The sequence below is a fragment of the Tauraco erythrolophus genome, chromosome Z (assembly GCF_009769465.1).
Source record: "Tauraco erythrolophus isolate bTauEry1 chromosome Z, bTauEry1.pri, whole genome shotgun sequence".
NCBI classification, from domain to species: Eukaryota; Metazoa; Chordata; class Aves; order Musophagiformes; family Musophagidae; genus Tauraco; species Tauraco erythrolophus.
This window is the reverse complement of record NC_141496.1, coordinates 63,229,109-63,248,913: the sequence shown is the minus strand read 5'-3', so window position 1 is coordinate 63,248,913 and position 19,805 is coordinate 63,229,109. Positions and strand designations below refer to the sequence as shown.

General features: G+C 37.1%; 1 protein-coding gene across 2 annotated transcripts in view; it reads left to right on the top strand.

The window, feature by feature from the left end:
• The window catches only part of HOOK3 (hook microtubule tethering protein 3), a 93,872-nt gene that overhangs the window by 33,641 nt on the left and 40,426 nt on the right, over window positions 1-19,805 (top strand). For both annotated transcript variants that reach the window (XM_086628955.1, XM_086628954.1), the window contains exons 4-10: window positions 1,239-1,289; window positions 4,327-4,459; window positions 6,591-6,658; window positions 14,489-14,551; window positions 15,945-16,028; window positions 17,284-17,447; window positions 19,499-19,639. In XM_086628955.1, coding sequence (XP_086485081.1) covers window positions 1,239-1,289; window positions 4,327-4,459; window positions 6,591-6,658; window positions 14,489-14,551; window positions 15,945-16,028; window positions 17,284-17,447; window positions 19,499-19,639 — 704 coding nt within the window. The remainder of the gene's footprint in view (window positions 1-1,238; window positions 1,290-4,326; window positions 4,460-6,590; window positions 6,659-14,488; window positions 14,552-15,944; window positions 16,029-17,283; window positions 17,448-19,498; window positions 19,640-19,805) is intronic.

Below are 19,805 nucleotides of genomic sequence, written 5' to 3'. Positions count from 1 at the left end.
TTATTGTGGGTTTTAAAGGCAGTTGGGATTTGAGAGTTCTTGCTCTCATTTTATTATAGTTCCATGGTTTGCCTTTGTGGCTACTGTTGTAGCTGGACGACCCTTTTGGTGAAGAAATTTTTCCTAATATTCAATCTAAACCTCCCCTGGCACAACTTGAGGCTGTTTCCTTTTGTCCTGTTGTTTGGTACTTGGAGACCAACACCTGTCTCACCATAACCTCCTTTCAGGTAGTTGTAGGGAGCGATAAGGTCTCCCCTGAGCCTCCTTTTCTCCAGACTGAAAAGCTCCACTTCCCTCAGGTGCTTCTCTGTCACAGGAGACAGTGCACTGTTACTATTATCTAAATTCCTTGCTTAAATACATGGACGTTAATTGGGGGTAATCTGTAACTGTTACTTTCAGCAAACATTTCTTTTTTCCTAGATATCACCTATGACGTCCTTTTGGCATTTTTGTAATTTTTAAATGCATGCATTATCTCAGATTGCTTGATGTAAATGGATTTTTGCCGGAAAGGGAGCAGTACTCAATACTAGAGAAGTGTGACATAGATTCTATACAGCAGGAGGCAACTGATGCCATTTGTTATGCAAATGAACAGAAGCTCTCTCTGTGTGGCAGTTAAGGCATCACTGGGAAATGTGAATTTTGCCTTGATACTGTAAGACAAGACATTCAATTATAAAGAACTGAGGGGAAAATGGACAAAAATGAAAGAACTAAGAGGAATAATTAATGAGAAAGTTAATAAATTAGGCTTACATAGGTTGGGAGTAAAGTAGGGTATTGGGCAGTAGCTGGTTTGAATTGGAAGAAGAGGTTTATCACTGCAGACTGTAGATACTAGGATACTTTAAGAGAAGAAAGGAGAAAAAGAATGTTTCAACTTCTGGATACAAAAATAATCCTAAAATAAACAAGTACTCCAAAAGAGATTCATACTTTATAGTCTTATTGAAAGCCTATCCAAGACAATGCAATATTTTTCTCAAATTTAATTGGGTTCTGTCAATTAAAAAGATTTGTGATCAGGTCTGGACGTCTGATCATAAGGCACAGTTGCATAACTTTCATGATTCTAAACTAAACTGCTCAAACAGAAAGTCTAATTGTGCAAGTAGATGTAATTGTGTGATTCTTTTGTGTGATTCTTCTGTGGTTGCTTGCTTTATGATCATTTCTCTGTAATTTATTCCCCGTAAATTTCTTATTTCCTCCTTCTTCTTGTCAAATAGGTAAGCAACCTGAAGAAAATTTTAAAAGGAATATTGGATTACAACCATGAGGTAAGAACTATTTTAAGAAATCTACATCTACATTCCTTTTTTGTTACATATTTTAGTCAACATGCTTAATGTAAACTGTATTCTGCTGATGAAGTTCAGACTTTTTCTTTCAAAGTATTTGGCATACAGAGTGTTTCATGGCCTATTCTCAGGTGTAAAGCTTCTCTAAAATGTCTCAGCTGCTTTATTGAATTCTCAGAACTTCCAGAGGAATCCGATATACAAATTCTGTCAGACAAACAGAAGGTATCTTTGCTGAATATGTTCTAATGATGGACTGTAGCAGTAGCTGTGTTTGTTTTTTTTTTTTTTTTTCCTCATGAGGAGAGAGAGAAAAGAGCATTTTTAGTCTCTCTCCACATTACAATTTTCAATGAAATCTTTTAATCCTGGGATATTGAAGTCTGCCCTTGTTGTTCTCTCTTAGACTATGGAGCAAACTAAGAAATTAGTATTTTTTGTCAGTGGTGAATCTTCAGCTGAAATATGCTTTTAGTTTCAGTGATGTTTTGAGTCAAATCGATTTGTACAGGCTGCAGCACAAAATCCTTATGTATGTCCTGGACATTGCTTGTCTCAAAATATTAGCTTCTCATAAGTACTTTGGAGAGGAAGATACTTGTTAATAAGGTTAAGTCTTTAAAAATGAACAGATTTTCAGAAAGAAAAAGACTCATAAGCTCATATTCAGTAAATGGTCAGGTATCTGTGTTGAAGTAAGTTTTGAAAATTGATAATTAAGCAAGTTGGTCATAATTGACAATTCTAGAAAGAAACAAATCAGTTTTTTATTATAGAAAAAAATGTTACTGTGACAAAGTGATGACAGCTTCTTTTCAGATAGTTGCTATGTATGATGATTAAGTTTCTGGTGTGAAAAGTTTACTTCTAAGCAAGTTTTGAGTTGTTTCAAGCTGATTAAGTTCTGCAAAGCTAATGCACATTTGTAAGTTTGACTGGATTTTGGTTTGGTTTCTTTTTTTTTCTACTAAGGCAATGCTTGTGGTGATAATGAAAATTATCTGGATTCTACTATGAATCCTGGTTCTTTTCCTCAACCTGATTCCCATTCCCTTTCACAGCAGTCACCTTCTACAAAAGTATCAATGTGAATGTATCTGGATTTTAGCTGATGTAGCTAAAAGCTTTTGAAAAGTACTAATCTTGTTCATCTTCAACAATTCAGAAATTTGTATCACATTCAGGAGGACAGTTGTTCAATAGCTTTTGCCTTTGTCAGTTACAGTATGGAAGAACAAGAAGCCAAAGTTACCTATTTATAGCTTGCATGCTTTTCTATGCCTCAGTAATCTTGCTGCAGAAATCTGCTGCTCTAGAGTTGAAACTCTCATCTTTTTGCAAAGGTATTTTATATTTTTATTTAAAAAAAGAGGGGAAAATCACTCTTTTTCATCTCAAGGTATTTACTGCAAAGTCTATCCTTTTTTATTTCTTTCAGTTTATTTCTTTTTGTTGATTTAGAATTGCATCTTATGTTTATTTCTAAATCCTCTGTGTACACGTTTGCATCCTTGGCTTCTTCACAATGCCTGTTGATATGCCTCTTCCCTTCAGCTTTCTTCAACAGCAATTATATTATCAGTAACTGTGAAGCAGTTGTAGTATTATTAACTTAAATCCGACATTGCGTTTGAAAGAAATTCAGGAACTACAGATCACTATATAAACATATCAGAGTTGTATAATTGAAAGAATATTGTGTTTTACTACATTATCACAGTCTATATACTATGGTAATATTTTCCATTATGCTTGATGCATTCATAGAATTCTTACTTTCTCACTAGAATGACCTAAAGAAGTCTTTTCCAACAAGAATGAATCTGAGTCCTTCAAAGTATAGAGAGATTTTTAGCAGTGTTGATACTTGTTCTCTGATAAAGCTGTTTAAAAAAAAAATAAAGCCACAATACAAAAAGCACCATACAAAATAGAACAAACTCAACCACAACAATTCCACAAAGCCCAACCCTGGAAAACTTTTGAATGGCTTGATTTCCGTGTATTCTTCATGTATATCTAATAAATGTTTTTGGTAAATACTTTCACCTGATTTTCTGTTTTTCTTGAGTATTAACACAAAAAAGGGCATCCAGCAAACAAATGACTGTTTCCCTCCATAGTCATTGTTTCTTTATTGCACCCTACTTAAGAAGTGACAGTTTCTTTTTATCTGCAATTAATGTGTCAGAGGTGTGTTTAATTCCATATTTCATATTCGTATTTTCAGCCCCCTGAAAGCTCTTTCTGAACAATTTACCAGAATTGTTTAATTCCTTCTACTGACAATCATTAATGTAAATCCTTCTTAATTATAAATCAGATTCCATTAATTTAAGTCACATGGGATGTTTTGTTTTGTGGTTTTTTCTTTCTGCATGTGGGCTGTTTAATTATGTATTGTATTACTGCCTCAAATTCTCTTCCATGAAGCTAGCTTTCTTAGTTATGAGACTTGCTAAATACCCTTAAATTTTCTAAAAGTGTGAGGCTGAGAGATCGAGGTTTTTTTTCTCTTTCTATTTGTCATCCATCAGTGCTAGACACATGTATTGTATAAGTGAACGGGCTTTTTAGTGGGAAGAAATAAGAGATTTGTGTATGATATTTTATGCTACATATGGTGTTTATAGGCGTTAGATTTTTTTAATGGAATGCTTTAAAATATTTAATTATCCATGTGCTGTTGATCACTGTGGAAGCCTACCTTTGTTACCTTTCTTAGCAAGATTTTTTTTTCAGATAAGTTTGAAACTAATAGTTTCTTATTAGTTGAGACAGTCAAGTTTGTCTTTCCGATATTACTTGTATCAAGCAGTATGGTTTCATATTTGGATATTAGGTACTAGGCAATTTAATTTGCTTTGAAGGTGGATTTAAAACTATGTTAAAGTTCAAGTGAATTGCTTTTGTTGATTCTGAATCATCTTATTCTATGATTCTATCTTTGTATTTTGAAACGTGTGTGTACGTATATGTGTAGTGATACAGACGTGTGTACTGGGTTTTTATGCAGATTCTAGGGCAACAGATTAATGACTTCATCCTTCCTGATGTTAACCTGATTGGAGAGCATGCTGATGCTGCGGAGCTTGGGAGAATGCTTCAGCTTATTTTGGGATGCGCTGTGAATTGTGAACAGAAGCAAGGTATTAAATTTTGAAAGCACATTTTCTTTCAGGCAGTGAATGAAAATCCAGCTTGTTGTGTAACTGCTTAGGGGAAAAATTATATTTCTCAAGTTGATGTCAGACACAGATGTGGGTTTTTTTTTCAGTGATGACATTATTTGGTCCTACAGATAATAACTGTGGTTTTGTTACAAGCTTCACTAGTTTTGGGGTCTCAAACTGTGGAACTGGTTTAGCTTCCAACATACATATTTTCAATTTTTGTTTGCTGAGCTGAAAAGGCACTCTAGAAAAAATTTTTGGCACCACCCTTTAACCATTTAAGGCAGATTGGGATAGTTAAGAATCAAAAAATGTGATTGTTGCGCTATTCTGTGTGACTCTTTGTTTTAGGAATGTGTTCTAGTCAGCATCTTGCTACGTGGCCGAGAGCCATCAGTATGACTGGGAGTTGGTCTGAAGATATGTCTGGTGTGATTTAGGATACTGTAGTTTCTGAGACTTTTGCACAGGGCTGACAAATAGGAGAAAATAATGTTGGCAGCCATGCCCTTCTGACCAGCAGCTGAAGACTGAGCATGATACCTGAAGGGCATCCAAAATGTCACTTGAGGCATCTGCTAGCTGATTGAATCCCACTTCAGCAGTCACTGAAAGAGACTTGTGCCTCTCTTGACTCCCATGGCACCAATTGTCTATCTGACCTGCATAGGTAAAATATGGGCCCATTCGTTTTTCCTGCAGATCCAACAGAGGATGTGATGAACGGAGACATTTGTTGAAGTGTCCCAGATCTCATGCTCTAAACTTGCCTTGGGTGCAGGATGTCTTATTGTTACCCAGTTACCTTAAATTACACTTAACTCAAGCCAGTTTGAGGTAACAAAGCAGCTACAGACACTTATTCTTAACACTTAAAACAGGAAGCATAGGAATATGTTTATAAAATACAGATGTGGGTAAACAAAACTGTTAACTGGATTGACATTAAAGTTGCATCAAATACCTGTCTCTTCCGGATTTAGCTCATTTTGTTTTCCTTTCTGACAAAATGGCAGCCAGGGCTTCAGACCTTTTGTCGTCTTCTTGCATGGTGAATCTTAGCTTTTCTATCCAGTTTTCTTAGGTGTCTAAATCACTTTTAATTTCAGAAGGAGAAATTACTTTTATTCTTCCTTTAATCAGGAGACAGTCTGGCTATCCTATTAATTAAAAAAGAGGTAATTTTCTTCCATGAGTACATCACTAACGGTTTTATTAGGCCTCCTGTCCTCTCTGTTTTATGTAAAATTATACTTCTTCCTTTCGGTGACTATTTGGCATCCTCAAGTGTGAAGTATATCTTATTCCTATGTTTCTCTTACTCTTTCAGTCTGAACATTGAAAGTGTATGTGTTTGAAACACTGGAACAGTCTAGTTTTGTATACTTTGAGTGTGACTCGGCATGACATAATTAATCTCTTTGAGTTCACTAATTCCCAGCAATTTCCTCTTGGACAAATCATTAAAAGAATACAGGTCGTGTGTAAAAGTGATCATATCTGACTACAAACCATGTAATACTGAGCAAGTCATAAAGTCCTTGACTTGATTGAAATTGGTCATTCTAACCACTATATAATTTTACAAGCTGCCTATTCCGCAGCTCACATCTTGGCATAGGCGAGGAATGAAAAAGTGGAGGGGACTTATTTGTGATACAGCACAGAACTAAGAATGTATGTGAAAATGCCTTGACAACAGGATGCTACAGGAAAACAGGACATCATTGTTAAACTTACGGAAGAGGACAACCTATGCATGGATAGTATACTTGTATAGCTTGAATCGTTTGGGAACAAAGTGAGAAAAGGAGTATAAGCAGTTATTTCAGAAGTGGGAGATGCCAGAAGGGAAGAAAAAATGGATGACAATGCTGTACTGCTTTTGATTGTTGCAGAGTTTCAATAAGCTTGGATCTATATCTGAACAGACTTCTGATACAGTCTTGTTGAGTTTGTTGGATGGGACTTGACTGGTGATTATGCATTTCAGTGTCATCTGTGGCACCTAATCGTTTTGTAGAAAGGATGCAGCTTCAGCCTCTGACCTCATGTTCTGTGTGGCTTGAGTTTCAACAGTAACATTTCAGAATGCTCTTATTTTCAGAGTACATCCAGACCATAATGATGATGGAAGAATCGGTTCAACATGTTGTCATGACAGCCATTCAGGAGGTATGCTGGGATGCCCACAGTGTGTAAAAGTTCAGCCTTTCAGTATTTTACAAAAGTATGCTTTTTCCCACTTTGTAGAAGCTTAGTTGGAAATAAAGAAATCAAGGGGCATAGATTTTGCCATTTTAAATTGAAGAATATCTTATTTTTCTATTATCTTAGAAAACCAAATCGATAAAGTTTGCTTTGTGTCAAGGAACTTTGATTGAATGTCCCACTTTTCTTTAAATCTAGAAGATTGAAACTTCTAGATATTTTTGATACTGGGTTCCCTTTCCTTTATCTTTCCCACCCTGTGGCTCCTGAAGTGCACTAGGCTGCTTTTATGTAAGTAACCAAATACTGTAGAAATTCTTCAAAACTTGTACTTTGAAATTGCAGAACTTCATGAAGTGTATTTTTTTTTTTGACTGGACCAGTGAAAAGAAATAGGTAGCAAAGTATTATTTTGTCAGCTGTAGTCTTATTAATAGGCTAATGAAGGTATTTGTGCTAATATGTTTTACAGTTATAAGTAAACTGCATAAACAAAACAAGTATTTTGTAAAAGTGCTGTGCAGTAGTAAAGTAAAACCACAATGAAAACTAAACCACAGTGTTAGTGACCACTATAGCCATGAAGCCCCCATGTGACTTCTTAGGAGCCCAACGTGCCCGTAAGTAAAGTGCCTATCAGTCTTCATAAATGGAGGTTTACTGCAGAGCAGGGCACTAAGGAAAGCAGGAAATTGCTGGTAATCCCAGTTCTTCCGAACCTGAACAAGAGGTTCATGCCCATAAGTTTTGGCATTCAGTAAGTAGGCATTGAACATGTTTGTACCCTTTCTCAGAGATGAGGAGTAGAAGTGGGGAGAAATTGCAGGATTTAGGGTCTGTTCTTCTGGAACAGATTTTTGAAACTCAGTGAATCAAAAAGCTTACTATTCATGTACGGGTGCAGTTCTACGTGATTTTAATGCTACCTTCCAAGCTGCTTAGAAATCCATGGCATTCAGAATCAAATGAGGAGGATCTCAGGTGCTTAACAAAGAGGTCAGAAAGTGTCTCAAAAACTTCAAGATACTTTGAGAGCGGGACTTCCCTCTATTTTTTTTCAATGGTCTTGGGAGTCTGGAGAGGTCTTAGTTGACCGAAATCTGGCAAAAGTTGTCCCAGTTTTCAAGAAGGGAAAGAAGGAAGACCCTGGTAATTACAGGCCTGTCTCACTTCAGTGCCTGGCAAAATTATGGAGAATATTATTCTGGGAGTTTACTGAAAAACTTTTGAGAGACAATGCAGTTATTGGTCATAGCCAGCATGGGTTCATGTGGGAAGGTGCTGCTTAGCTTACTTAATTTCTTTTTATGACAAGGTCACCCATCTAGGTGACCAAGGGAAACCAGTAGATGTGTTTTTTTCAGATGTTAGTCAAAGTTTTTGACACTGTCTCTCACAGTATCCTGGACAAAATGTCCAGCATACAGCTAGACAAGTCCATAATACACTGGGTGGGTAATTTACTGACGAGTTGGGCTCGAAGAGTTACAGTAAATGAGGTAACATCAAGCTGGCAGCCAGTCACTAGTGGGATTCCCCAGGGGTAAGTTTTAGGGCTAGTGCTCTTTAATGCTTTATAAACAATCTGGGCACAGAAATCAAACGTACATTAAGTAAGTTTGCCAACACTAAATTAGGAGGAGCTGTGGCCTCCTTTGAGGGTCGAGTGGCCTTACAGAGAGCTCTGGATAGACCAGAGAGCTGGACAATCACCAACTGTATGAAATTTAACAAGAGCAAGTGCTGGATTCTCCACCTGGGACAGGATAATCCTGAATATATGTACAAATTGGGGGATGAGAGACTGGAGAGCAAACTTTGGGAAAGAGATCTGGGGGATTTGGGTTAATGGCAAGTTGAATATGAGTCAGCAGTGTGCCCTGGCATCCAGAAGGCACAACCATGTCCTGGGGTGTATCAAGCACAGCATAGCTAGCTGGTTGAGGGAGGTGATTGTCTCACTCTACACTGCACTAGTGCGGCACCTCAAGTACTGTGTGTAGTTTTGGGCACCTCAATATTAGAAGGACATCAGACTACTAAAATGTGGCCAGAGGAGTGTGACCAAGATGCTGAAAGGTCTCGAGAGCAAGACTTAGGAGGAGCAGCTGAGGTCCATTGGTTTGTTCAACTTGGAGCAGAGAAGGCTGTGAGGGGTGACCTCATTGCAGTCAAAAGTTCCTCAAGGGAAGAAGCAGAGGAACACAAGGAAATGGAATGAAGTTGTGCCAGGGGAAGTTCAGACTGGACATTAGGAAAAGGTTCTTCATTGAGAGGGTGGTGGGTCACTGGAACAGGCTCCCCAGGGAGGTGGTCACAGCACCAAGCCTGTCAGAGTTCAAGGAGCATCTGGACGATGCTCTTAGTCATGTGGTTTAATTTTAGGTAGTTCTGTGGGGAGCAGTGAGTTGGACTTGGTGATCCTTATGGGTCCCTTCCAACTTGAGATATTTTATGATTCTAAGAAGAGTTTAGATCCAGAGAGTCTTTTTAGAGCTGCACCTGCAGTCCGTGTCTTTGGAAGAGTGAAACTGCACTGGATTTAATGAGGTTTTCTGTTTCTTGGACTCAGAGCAGCTCTTGGAATCCAAGTGACTTGGACTAAGTAGTAGGTAGGAGACACCAAGATGAAGTGCCTAGGAAAGCAGCTATATATGCATATTTGGAAAATTATGTCACCTAATCCAAACATTTCAAAGCGTTTGACGTGCAGATACTCTTTCTCCAAAGTTAGGTATGTAGAAAACCTCTCTATGCTTATGTGTTATGTAATTCATTTTTCTGTTTCAGCAAAGCACATATAAATGTTTTTTGATACTTCTTTGTTTTCCATAAATTACCTTACTCATGAAAATATTTCATGAGGCAAAATAGAACAAGTTTCTGTCCTGTTTTCTCTTTTACATGAAGCAGCTGATTTTTAAATGGAAGGAGCATTTTATTTTTTTTTTTTGTTATTTTAATTTTTTAATAACTTGTGACTCTTCAGCATTTCCTTTCTTCACTTATTTAAATAATTAAAGTATTATTAATAAAATATGCATCACGCTCCACAAAGATTTTATAAATTGAAAAATGTTTTTCTGTTATTTTTTTCAGTGCAGTCAAATTGATCTGGTGTGGTGCTAACACCTAGATTCTTAGATTCTAATCAACAGATGTGCATTTCTAAGTGCAAACTGTGCACAAGATGGAGGAAGACCGAGAATGATATGGCTGTCAAATATTACAAAAAATATTACATATATATTTTTTAATATTTACATTACATATTTTAATACATTTAAAATAATGTGTTTTATATAATACATTATAAATTATGTATTGTATATTCAGTAATACATACTCCTGTATTTTGTTTACGTTGTTATAATTTAAAATTACTTGCAATTAATATATTACTATTTATAATACAACATTTTTTATTTCATAATTTGCAGGGCTTTTTTAAAGGCCAAAAATATTTCCTTACAGAAATTGTTTTGTTCGTTATCTATTTCTCTTTCCTTTCCTTGACATCCTTTGGAAATTCTGCTGTCCTTTTCCCAAGTCTTTTCTTTAAGCAGCCAAGTTCATTGTTGATGAAAGCAGTAGCTCAGGAAATTGTTTGCCTTTGCTGTTTAGAGTGTCTAAACTCGATCACTTAGCAGGTGCCTGTGCAGGTCAAGGCGAGAGTCAGAATAGGCTCTTAACAGCAAAGTAGTGTCAAAACTTTCCTGGGGTGCATAGCAAAAGGTGCTTCCTGTCTGGATTAATACCAACTGTGTTACTTCCACAAAGTAGAAACTGTTTGGTTTTGTTTTTTTTCCGCCCACCCCCCCTGTATTTTGTCCTGACTGTTTAAAGGTTCGTCCTGTCTGACGTAGAAGTGGCTTTTGAATAGCTAGGAAGTGGTAGAAAAATATTTCTTTGGGTCTCTCAGCAGTACGGGAGGAAGAAGAAAGTCTAGCTGCATTGAAGGATACACACTGAGTAATACATAGTTTGACTCTTAAAAAGCAAACAAGCAAAAAAATGTTTGAAAAAAGAAAAACAACTTTCTGAATACAGAAGGTGAGTTTTGATGTTGTTTCATGGGCACTTAAATGAGCTTGTACTATATTAGCAACTGTAGAAGAAGGATTTTCAGATAAAGCAAGTGTTTTGAACTTTTAACATCATCAACTAAGTGGTGCAGCTGCATTTGCAAAATCATGCAAATCGTGTAGGGGAAAAAAAGCATTTATAATTCAGGTTATTTATGCATGCAGATTTTGTGATAGTTTTATCACTTTCCTAAGTCATGTATCCATGACAACACACCTTGTTCACATTTCACAAGCAGAGCAGTTAAAAAAATGAAGGTTTTAATAGTATAAAATTAGCAGATCTACAAGTATTTTGTAAGACATCGTACTAAAGCTTATGAGCATGAAAATTAGAGATGTAAAGTATTAAAAGGGAATGGCAACTGCTCCTCATAAAACTAGACAAAGAATTGTAAAAATTGTCATGTTGTCCAGGTTTTTGTACCATTTAAAATCCAGACTGACCTCTTCACCACAGAATAAGCTTTTTTGATTTTAGACGACATTTTGATTATTTGGACAAATATTTGTGCTACTTCAAGTCTTCATGCTAAATATGCAAAATAAACCAGAAAAAGAGCAAGGAAGTAAATGCTAGTTGCTTGCTTTGTGAGAAGCTCTTAAGCGGACGTTTCCTTCTACTATAGAGGCCTAATGCAATTGCTTGATTTTGCAGGAACTTTTTTGATTTCCCTTTTTATAATCAATTCACTTGTAAAATCTCTGCACATCATCCATAGAATGTACATGTGAAAATATATGATAATACTATGCTTAAGCTAAATGGTGAGTTTGGAGCTGAAAACCAGTTCCATTGCTGCAAGAATTGTGAAAGTGGAGCTTTGTGTCCACCTGTAGTTTGCTCTTAAAAAAAAGAAAACTTGCAGCTGTGGAGGGAGAATGAGAAGGCCACTTCCTTCTGCTTTTCATTCTCGAGTCAGCCAATGGAAATACAGATGAAATAAAGTTTGCCACTCTAAACTCAGAACTATTGGCATTGACCCATGCCTCCCAAGACCATGTGTGTGTTTTGAGTTGACACACATACCTGTATGGAATCTTAAACGACAGCATTCAGTGCAACTTTTATTGAATTTTTCAGGAAATCTTATTAAAGAGAGAAGTTTGAGTAGGTGGGTGGAGTTGTACTCTGTTAGCTGTGCTGTTTATGGTAAAGCGTAGGGAAAAGATGGAGGCACTCCTTTGCCCTGGTAACTCTTGCTTTTCACCCCACTTCTTAACATCAGTTTATTGTTTACTGAAGATCAAAAGTTGAACTTGTGAGTAATCTGGCAGTCTCATTTCTGTTCCTTGTCTGGCCGTGCTACTGGATGCAGCAAAATCCCTTAGATTTCTTCTTTAGCATTCCCACTCTATCACAGGCCATAAGATTACAAGATGCTTCTTGTTGTGTTGAGTCAGTCATCTGCACGTGTGTTGGTGGCTCGTACCCTCAGTGTGTCATGCACACTGGCCATGATGTTCCTGATGCACCCTGTGGAGTTAATTCATAAATTCCGTGGAACAGTCATGCTACACCCACAGCAAGAATCTCCACCTTCTAGTCCTTCTCCAGCTAATGTCCTCTCTTCCTGGACGTTTCTGCTAAGGATTTTCAAGGATAGGAAGTTTTGGGAGAAGTGGCAAAACCTATTGAAGAATAAAAGGATTATATGAAATGGCCTTGGCCTGCTTCTTTTATAGTAATCCACTGAAAGCAGCAGCACCACAGTGGCCTCTAGTGGATGTTGGAGCCTTTTGTATTCCTCCTACAGTAAGTCTTGGGCGGGCATGTGAAGCGCAGTTTCTGAAGTTGTATTGTGGCCAGAAAGGGGTGGTGGCTGTCAGAGACATGTTGTTGTACACCCTTGCAGGCCGCATGCTGCCTGCGACCTCGCAGCTGGAACGCACTGGCTTAAGGGGTGGAACTCGCCCAGTGTCTGAAGTGTGTTTGTGAACAGTGTTGTGGGATATAGAGCAGGGAGAAGACTTCAATATTTGGTTAATGTGGTTGTCCCTGTTAGTCATCTGGAAAGGCATTTAAACAGTAGCTCATGAAATGGAGTAATTGAAGCATGTATAAATGTCAGTGAGCAGAGAGGCTGGAAGTACTTTTTTGAATGGCAAAACTATAATCTTCTTAGAAAGCATGGCCCTAAATCAAATACAAGTTTTTAATGCCGCTATATATGGTAATGAAAAAAGACAAGTGACTTCATGTTTCAGGAGGCAGCTCTGAGGCTGGGGACTTTCTAATTGCTGTTACAGAGAATCTGGGCTTCGTGGAATGCTTCGTTTCAGAGTTATTTGTCATTGTCGAGATGTAGGCAAAGTGGAAGGAATTCAGCACTTAGCAACAAACATCGTCAAGGGCTAGGGAGGACTGTTGAGGACAGATAAGTGAATTTAAACATGTAGTATGTGGCTAAATCCCAATTAAGGAGATGGGAAAAGGGAGAGAAATGGAAGCGTATAAATATTTGAATGATGTAAATGTTAAACAGAGATTTTTCTCCTGAACACAGTGGTATAAACAGAAAGGATGGAGAAGAAATGAAAGCCCTGTGCTGTGTATGCAAGGAACTTTGCCAATGAAAAGTAATGCAAAAGCACTGATTTCTGGAAGGAATAAAGGGAGCCCTGTTTCTAGAGAGAGTAACCAGGCTGGACAGGAGGCCTTAGGAAAGAAATCATGTCCTGAGTTTAGTCAGGATAGAGCCTTTTTGATTGTAACTTCCATGAATTGTGACATTGGATAACTCATAAAACATTTTGTGTTTGGACAGGATAACAGAGACCATCAGTGTGGTTCTTTAATGCTGCCTTTTGAGTTAGTTGCAACATATTTCTTATTTGGAAGACTGTTCCTTTTTGTGTCTTACAACTTTCAGTAATAACTTTTTTAATATGTTTACTGTTTGTGGGTGGAAGGAGGTCTTCGGGCTGCAACTTCTGTTGGATTTGATTCCACTTTTAATTACCTGTGTAGCCCATCAGTGGGTTACTGAAAGAAAACTTACCGTCTTACCAGCTCTTTATCTTTTAGTATGCACATCAGTCAATTTGGAGGGCTTGCTGCTTTTTTTTTTTTTTTAAGAAAAAGTCCTGGCTGAAAGTAATGTTTTCTAGACTAAACCCACTACTAGCCATTCGTGCAATAAGCTAGGTTAGTATACAAGGAATTGTAATACTGGTTTCAGGAATGCTCTCTGCAGACTTTCTTTCTGAATTTGCAAATTGCAGACAACTCCAGAGCAGGAATTTTGACCATTTTTGTTAGCTGTGATAGATATGTCCCCAGCTTTAGTTAAATAAATAAATAAATAAATTGACGTGAACTTCCAGGTGATCAAAAAATGAAAACCACTGGAGGAGAACAGTTAAAGGCAGGTCTTGCACGATGTGTTGCTAGCTACCATCGTTCCAATGCCACTTCAGTAAAATGCTTAGCAGACTGTACTGTAAGTTTCATCATAGGTAAAGAATGTGCATTTTTGGAAGAAAATAGAGAATGTAAGGTTTCTTCTACAGAGCTTTAAGTGTTATAAATTCTGAAAATTTCTTTCTGTCATTGTTTCTGAATATGTAATATCTAAAAATGAAGTTAAATTCCAAACAAAGATTGAAGCTCCCAGAAGTTAAAATCAGCTTGGTACTTCATTGAAACTTAGATTTTAATATAAAAATAAATCCTTGCTTTTTCTAATCCCGTGTAATCTAATTGCAGTTGATGAGTAAAGAGTCTCCAGTCTCTGTCGGAAATGATGCTTACGTTGACCTTGATCGGCAGGTATCTAAGACTAGATGTTTCTTTTCCTTCAATCGTAGCACATCAGTGCCCTTTCATTTTGCTTTATTAAGAAATCTGTCTTAATTTAATCATGAAAGGGTTTTGTGGGAAATTCAAACAAGGAGTGGAAAACTAAACTTCAGTATTTCAAGTCCTTTTGGTTTATAAATTGAGATTACCCATTTTGGGTATTTAAAGGAGAGAGAAACTCAGTTTGGAAAACAAGTTTAGGTGTATGACGTAGTATTGCAAAACTGTAGACTGGTGCAAATCTTTGGATATTGATAAAGAAGGATAAAAACGTGTAGTATTTGAATAAAACTTTTTTGTCTGCCTCCAAAATCAGTTTAAAAACAACCTCTAGATGTGGCTCAAAAATCCTTAAAGCAGTCCTGAGAACTGTTACAAGAGAAGTTTTCAAAGAGAATCCTTCCCTGACTGATATATTTAAAGAACATGCAAATTCAATTGTTTTTATACTAGCTTAACTTCATGCTAACACAGTCCTGCTTCCTCAGGTTTTTTTCTAATTGAAGAAGTATAGTACAGTAGTGTACCTTGTGTTCCTTCATCATGCTTTCTTTGCAGAAGTATTTAAATTATGGCAGATGGAATTAGTTTTTGTATGTCAAGAGGCCCTTGAGAAATAAACTTGAAAAATAAGATACAATGATGCTGTTTGAGAAAGCCCATTTAAAATTCATCTTATATAATAATACATATCTACAGCTCTATATACGTAATATACATGCACCTGTTTTATCAGGCAAATTTTCTTGTAGCTGTTTTTTATCTTAACTGCATTCATATGCAAACTTGCAAGTTACTTATCTTTGAATATAAAGCCTTTGAAGGGAAGTATATCTGAGTATGTCCCACTGTTTACACACTTCAGTGCCCTTCTGCACCTCGCCATGTTAGTTGTGTTCCTATTGTGCAGTAAGAGAGATTTTACCCTAATTGTCCATTCCCTGTATTCCAACTTCCAGTCCTTTCTATATTTGAAATGTAGGTTGAGAACTAAAGTTATGCATTCTTTGCTTTAGTAAAGAAAAGTGGTATTGACAATTTTTTCATTGTACAGAGTTGATGAGTTCATCAGACCTAAGGTCTTCAGGATTTTTTTGACTCAGTTAATAGAATAGATGTGATAACTGTGATGTATTTTTATAAGACCAAATATTACTTTTAGGTATGTTTACTTTTTACTGTCACACAAACTAAACGGTAATCATAGCTGCTGCTTTGTTTCTTTATAAGAGCTGAATTGCCTGAGTTTTCAAAAAATGTAATGAACTACCTAAATGTAAAAATAATTTTACAATCATGTGGTTCAGAATGCTTTCAGACACCTCAGAGTGAGGAAACTATTAATGTTTGTTGTTTCTGGTAGCTGAAGAAAACTACAGAAGAACTGAATGAAGCACTAGCAACAAAGGAAGAAATTGCCCAGAGATGTCATGAGTTAGATATGCAGGTAGGTTTTCTATGTGGTACGTATTAATTTTGAAGTGGGAAAGAGATATGTTGATTTTTAGGCAGCTGAAAACAAGAAGTATAGTGTGGAAACATCATCTTTAAAAGGGAGATGAAAATTGCACAGGAATTATTTTGCTTTGCTTGTGCTAGCAGAGCGAATTTCATTGTTTTCTTATCTCGATGCAGTGTTGACAGGATTAAGTTATGGTCCATATTAACGCAACTTTTTTTCATTCAGGTGGGAAGGGGTTGAGCTGTGTGGTTCAACTCTCGCATTACAGAACTGATAGAGGTTATGCTGCTGTAACAGTTTCAGTTAAGAGTTAAATCCCAGTCAGAAGTTACTGTAGTTTATCAGCTGTGTAAGAATTTACTGAGTCTTACTTTATATTGAAGCGTACCGGAAGACATGAGGAGTGTAAAGTAGGGGCCCCAAAAGGCAATGTCATTGAAACCCTATTCGGAGTATAATTCAGGCTTTTGCCAAGCAGTTCAGTAACTGTTAGAATTAATGAAGCTGACTTCTGTGTCATGGTTGATTTTGGTGTATTTGATTCAAGCTGTTACTGAAGCGTTTCTTTCTATTGAGATGTTCACATTCTCTCTCTTCTCCTCCTCCTGCATGTTAATTCTATACTACTTAATAATATGTGAACTCATCCTTCAGCTGCTGTTTGAGTTGCAGCACTTGGGGTATTTTGCTTTACTGCCTGTTTTCACAGCATCGACAGAAACTGTGTCATCTTTGGGACTGTGTTCCTGTTTCAAGTCTGCTTGCAATAGGCCACTGGATTAAAAAAAAAATCTAGGAGGGGTGTAGCCATCCCTTTGATATCTAGACTGGGATATTCTGTGCGATCAATAAGCATTGTTTCTTTTGGAAATCAGTTTCAAAAGCTTAATGTTGACAGCTAGTTTTATTTGGTTTTGGGGAATTATGAAGATTTTATTATAATGAAGTTATCTTCTGTGATAACTAAGACTTTTTTAGATGTTTGTGCAACGTACAGAAAACATAGCTATTTGTAATTGTGTGGTAAATCTGCCTGTGATGTTGCAATATGTTGGTTACGTCATATAGCAATGGATTACCTATTGATGTTACAGTATATTCTTGTGAAATGTGATTATTGAAGCCTGTGTGTTCCCATGTGTGAATTGTGTTGATACTCTATTATGTGCACACACAAAAAAAATTTGCTCTCTATGTCTGGATAGCTCAGTTTTTCCAGTTTATGCTTTTATTACAACAGGTTGCAGCCCTCCAGGAGGAGAAGAGCAGCTTGCTTGCTGAGAACCAGATTTTGATGGACCGTTTAAATCAATCTGATTCTATTGAAGATCCCAACAGCCCTGCAGGTCGTAGGCACTTGCAGCTGCAGACACAACTAGAACAACTCCAAGAGGAAACATTCAGGTAGAAAAGCTATGCTTGATTAAATTATTTGTTTGTAGCTGGCAACACACATGACTTATATGATTCTGGTTCTGCTGGCAATTATGAGTTAGTATAATGGATGGTATAACCACAATAGTGAAGTTTTTAGTGTTCTACGTTTTATGCTTTATCTATTTACACGCTCCAGCCTAAAAAAACCCTCATGATTTCCTAATGCTGAAATGCTGCATACTTGACACTCTTTACTCTGTGAAGTTATTTTGAATTGTTTGTGCAATCATTTCACCCATGTTTTTCAAAATCAGTGAGAATTAGAAGTAGCATACTTTCCTGTATGTATATTATTCTAATTGTACTTTTAAAGTGTAGAAATTCCTAGCTGAAAGTTTGCTATGGGTGGTGCCAGGTGGTATTGTTTTACAGCAAAGTGTATCCTTCTCTGAGTTTCAAAATGAATTGTTTCGTATCTAAAAGATGGAGATTATCTGCAAGTGAGCTCTGCTCTTCAATTTGCATTTCGTCAACATGTGGAAATATGGTTCTTTAAATATCCTTCCTGGTCCTTTCGACTGTTGCTTTCAGGCTGTATAAGCCTATTCTGCTGAAGAAAACTGGTCAACCTCACCATCATCTTTTCATTCCTGTTGCGGTGCTTTCCCTATTCTTTGTGAATGAAACTATAGTATTTCTTTACACTGCCATTTTTTCTTCTCTTTCTGTCCTCTTCTGGTTGCCTTTTTATAATTCTTATGTCAGCTGCGATGTAACTTTCCTTTTTTGCCTGTTTTGCCGTTTTTCCACTTCCTCTTGCTAAGTCTTTCCTGCATGTTCAGACACTCTCTCCTTTCAGTTTCCTGACAAATGTTCAGTGTTTCTCTCTCACAGCAGCTTGTGTCTGGTTCTCTTCTTCCTATACATTGGCCATGTAAAGGAATAATGTAGTGATGTCTGTCTGTCCACTTTCATCTCTCCTTAATCATCTCCAGGCTCTGGAACAATTCCTACTTGAGTCTGTCAGTTCCTGTTTGAACAGGTTTTCTCCCCATATGCAATATCTGTGCTGCCTGTTACTCTAGTTCCAGGTTCTGAAGGTCTTTCTAAACCCTTGTCTCACCTGTGAGACTCATTTCCCTACCCCCTTCACCTCCTTCCCCTGCCTTCATAACATGTTGTTTCTAGTGGCAATTTATGTGTGTTCTTTCTCCAGCTCTACCTGACCAAACAGGACATTCGTGCAGCGTAACCGGTGCCTAGTGTAGTACAGCAGTTTTTCTCCTAGTCTTACTTCTTTATGTGCTTTGACAGTTCTGGTCTATCAAGATCCAAATCTTTGTTGTACATTGTTTAGATGACCTTCTGACTATGTGTTGTCTCCAGTCTTGTAGATTCTTTTGGGACTCCTTGAATTAATGGATAGAATAATTTTTTTTTTCCCCTCCATGCCCATATCTCTCTTTCTGGATTGTTTTTATTTTAATTTCAGATCAAAAGTCACAATAGGAATTCATGTTCCAGAAACTTTGATCTGAGTTCTTATGTGCTAACTAGGTAACTCAAGGTATGACTTGGTTCTTTGGAGGTACTGGGCAGGCACATGTTCTTTATAAGCAAATAAATAAATAAATAAACCACCTTGGTGAGCACTTTGCAGCATTTAGAACATCTGACAATGAGGTCAATATTGTTGAAGGCGTATAGGTGTTGAACAGCTGGACAAAATCTTAGAATACAGATGTCGTGTTTGAACTCTGTGTGCTCCAAGATGAAAAAAGGTGAAATTTCTGCTTGAGCTTACATTGTCAAAACTTACTACGATAGAAAAAACTCAGGATTTGTCTTTCTGAAAACATATATTGCCTTGTGATCTTCCATATAGAAAGACCGATGTCAAATTAGGAACATCAAAAAAGTCAGTCTGTTTCCATGTTGTTGAATAAGCACATTGGGCTGCTATTCTCCTTTGCTTCACCAGAAGGCCATTTCATGTGTTTTTAGAGAGGATGATGATGAGGAAAGGTAACTGTGGTGCAAGCTGAGAAATTGTTTTCTGTTTTACTTCATTTCTACAGATTAGAAGCTGCCAAAGACGATTATCGAATACGCTGTGAAGAACTAGAGAAGGAAATTGCTGAACTGAGACAACAAACAGAAGAGCTTACTACATTGGCAGAGGAGGCTCAGTCTTTGAAGGATGAGATAGATGTACTCAGGTAAACTCTGTTCCATTAACCCTTTTTTGACTATTAACTTTTAATCCATATAATTTGTGTACTTAGTCTTCATTCGCTTTTGTTTAAATAATTTTAATATTAAATATAAACACTTTCTCAATGCCAGGGTTCTTTTGGATCCTCTGGTTAAGCACACAGACCACCA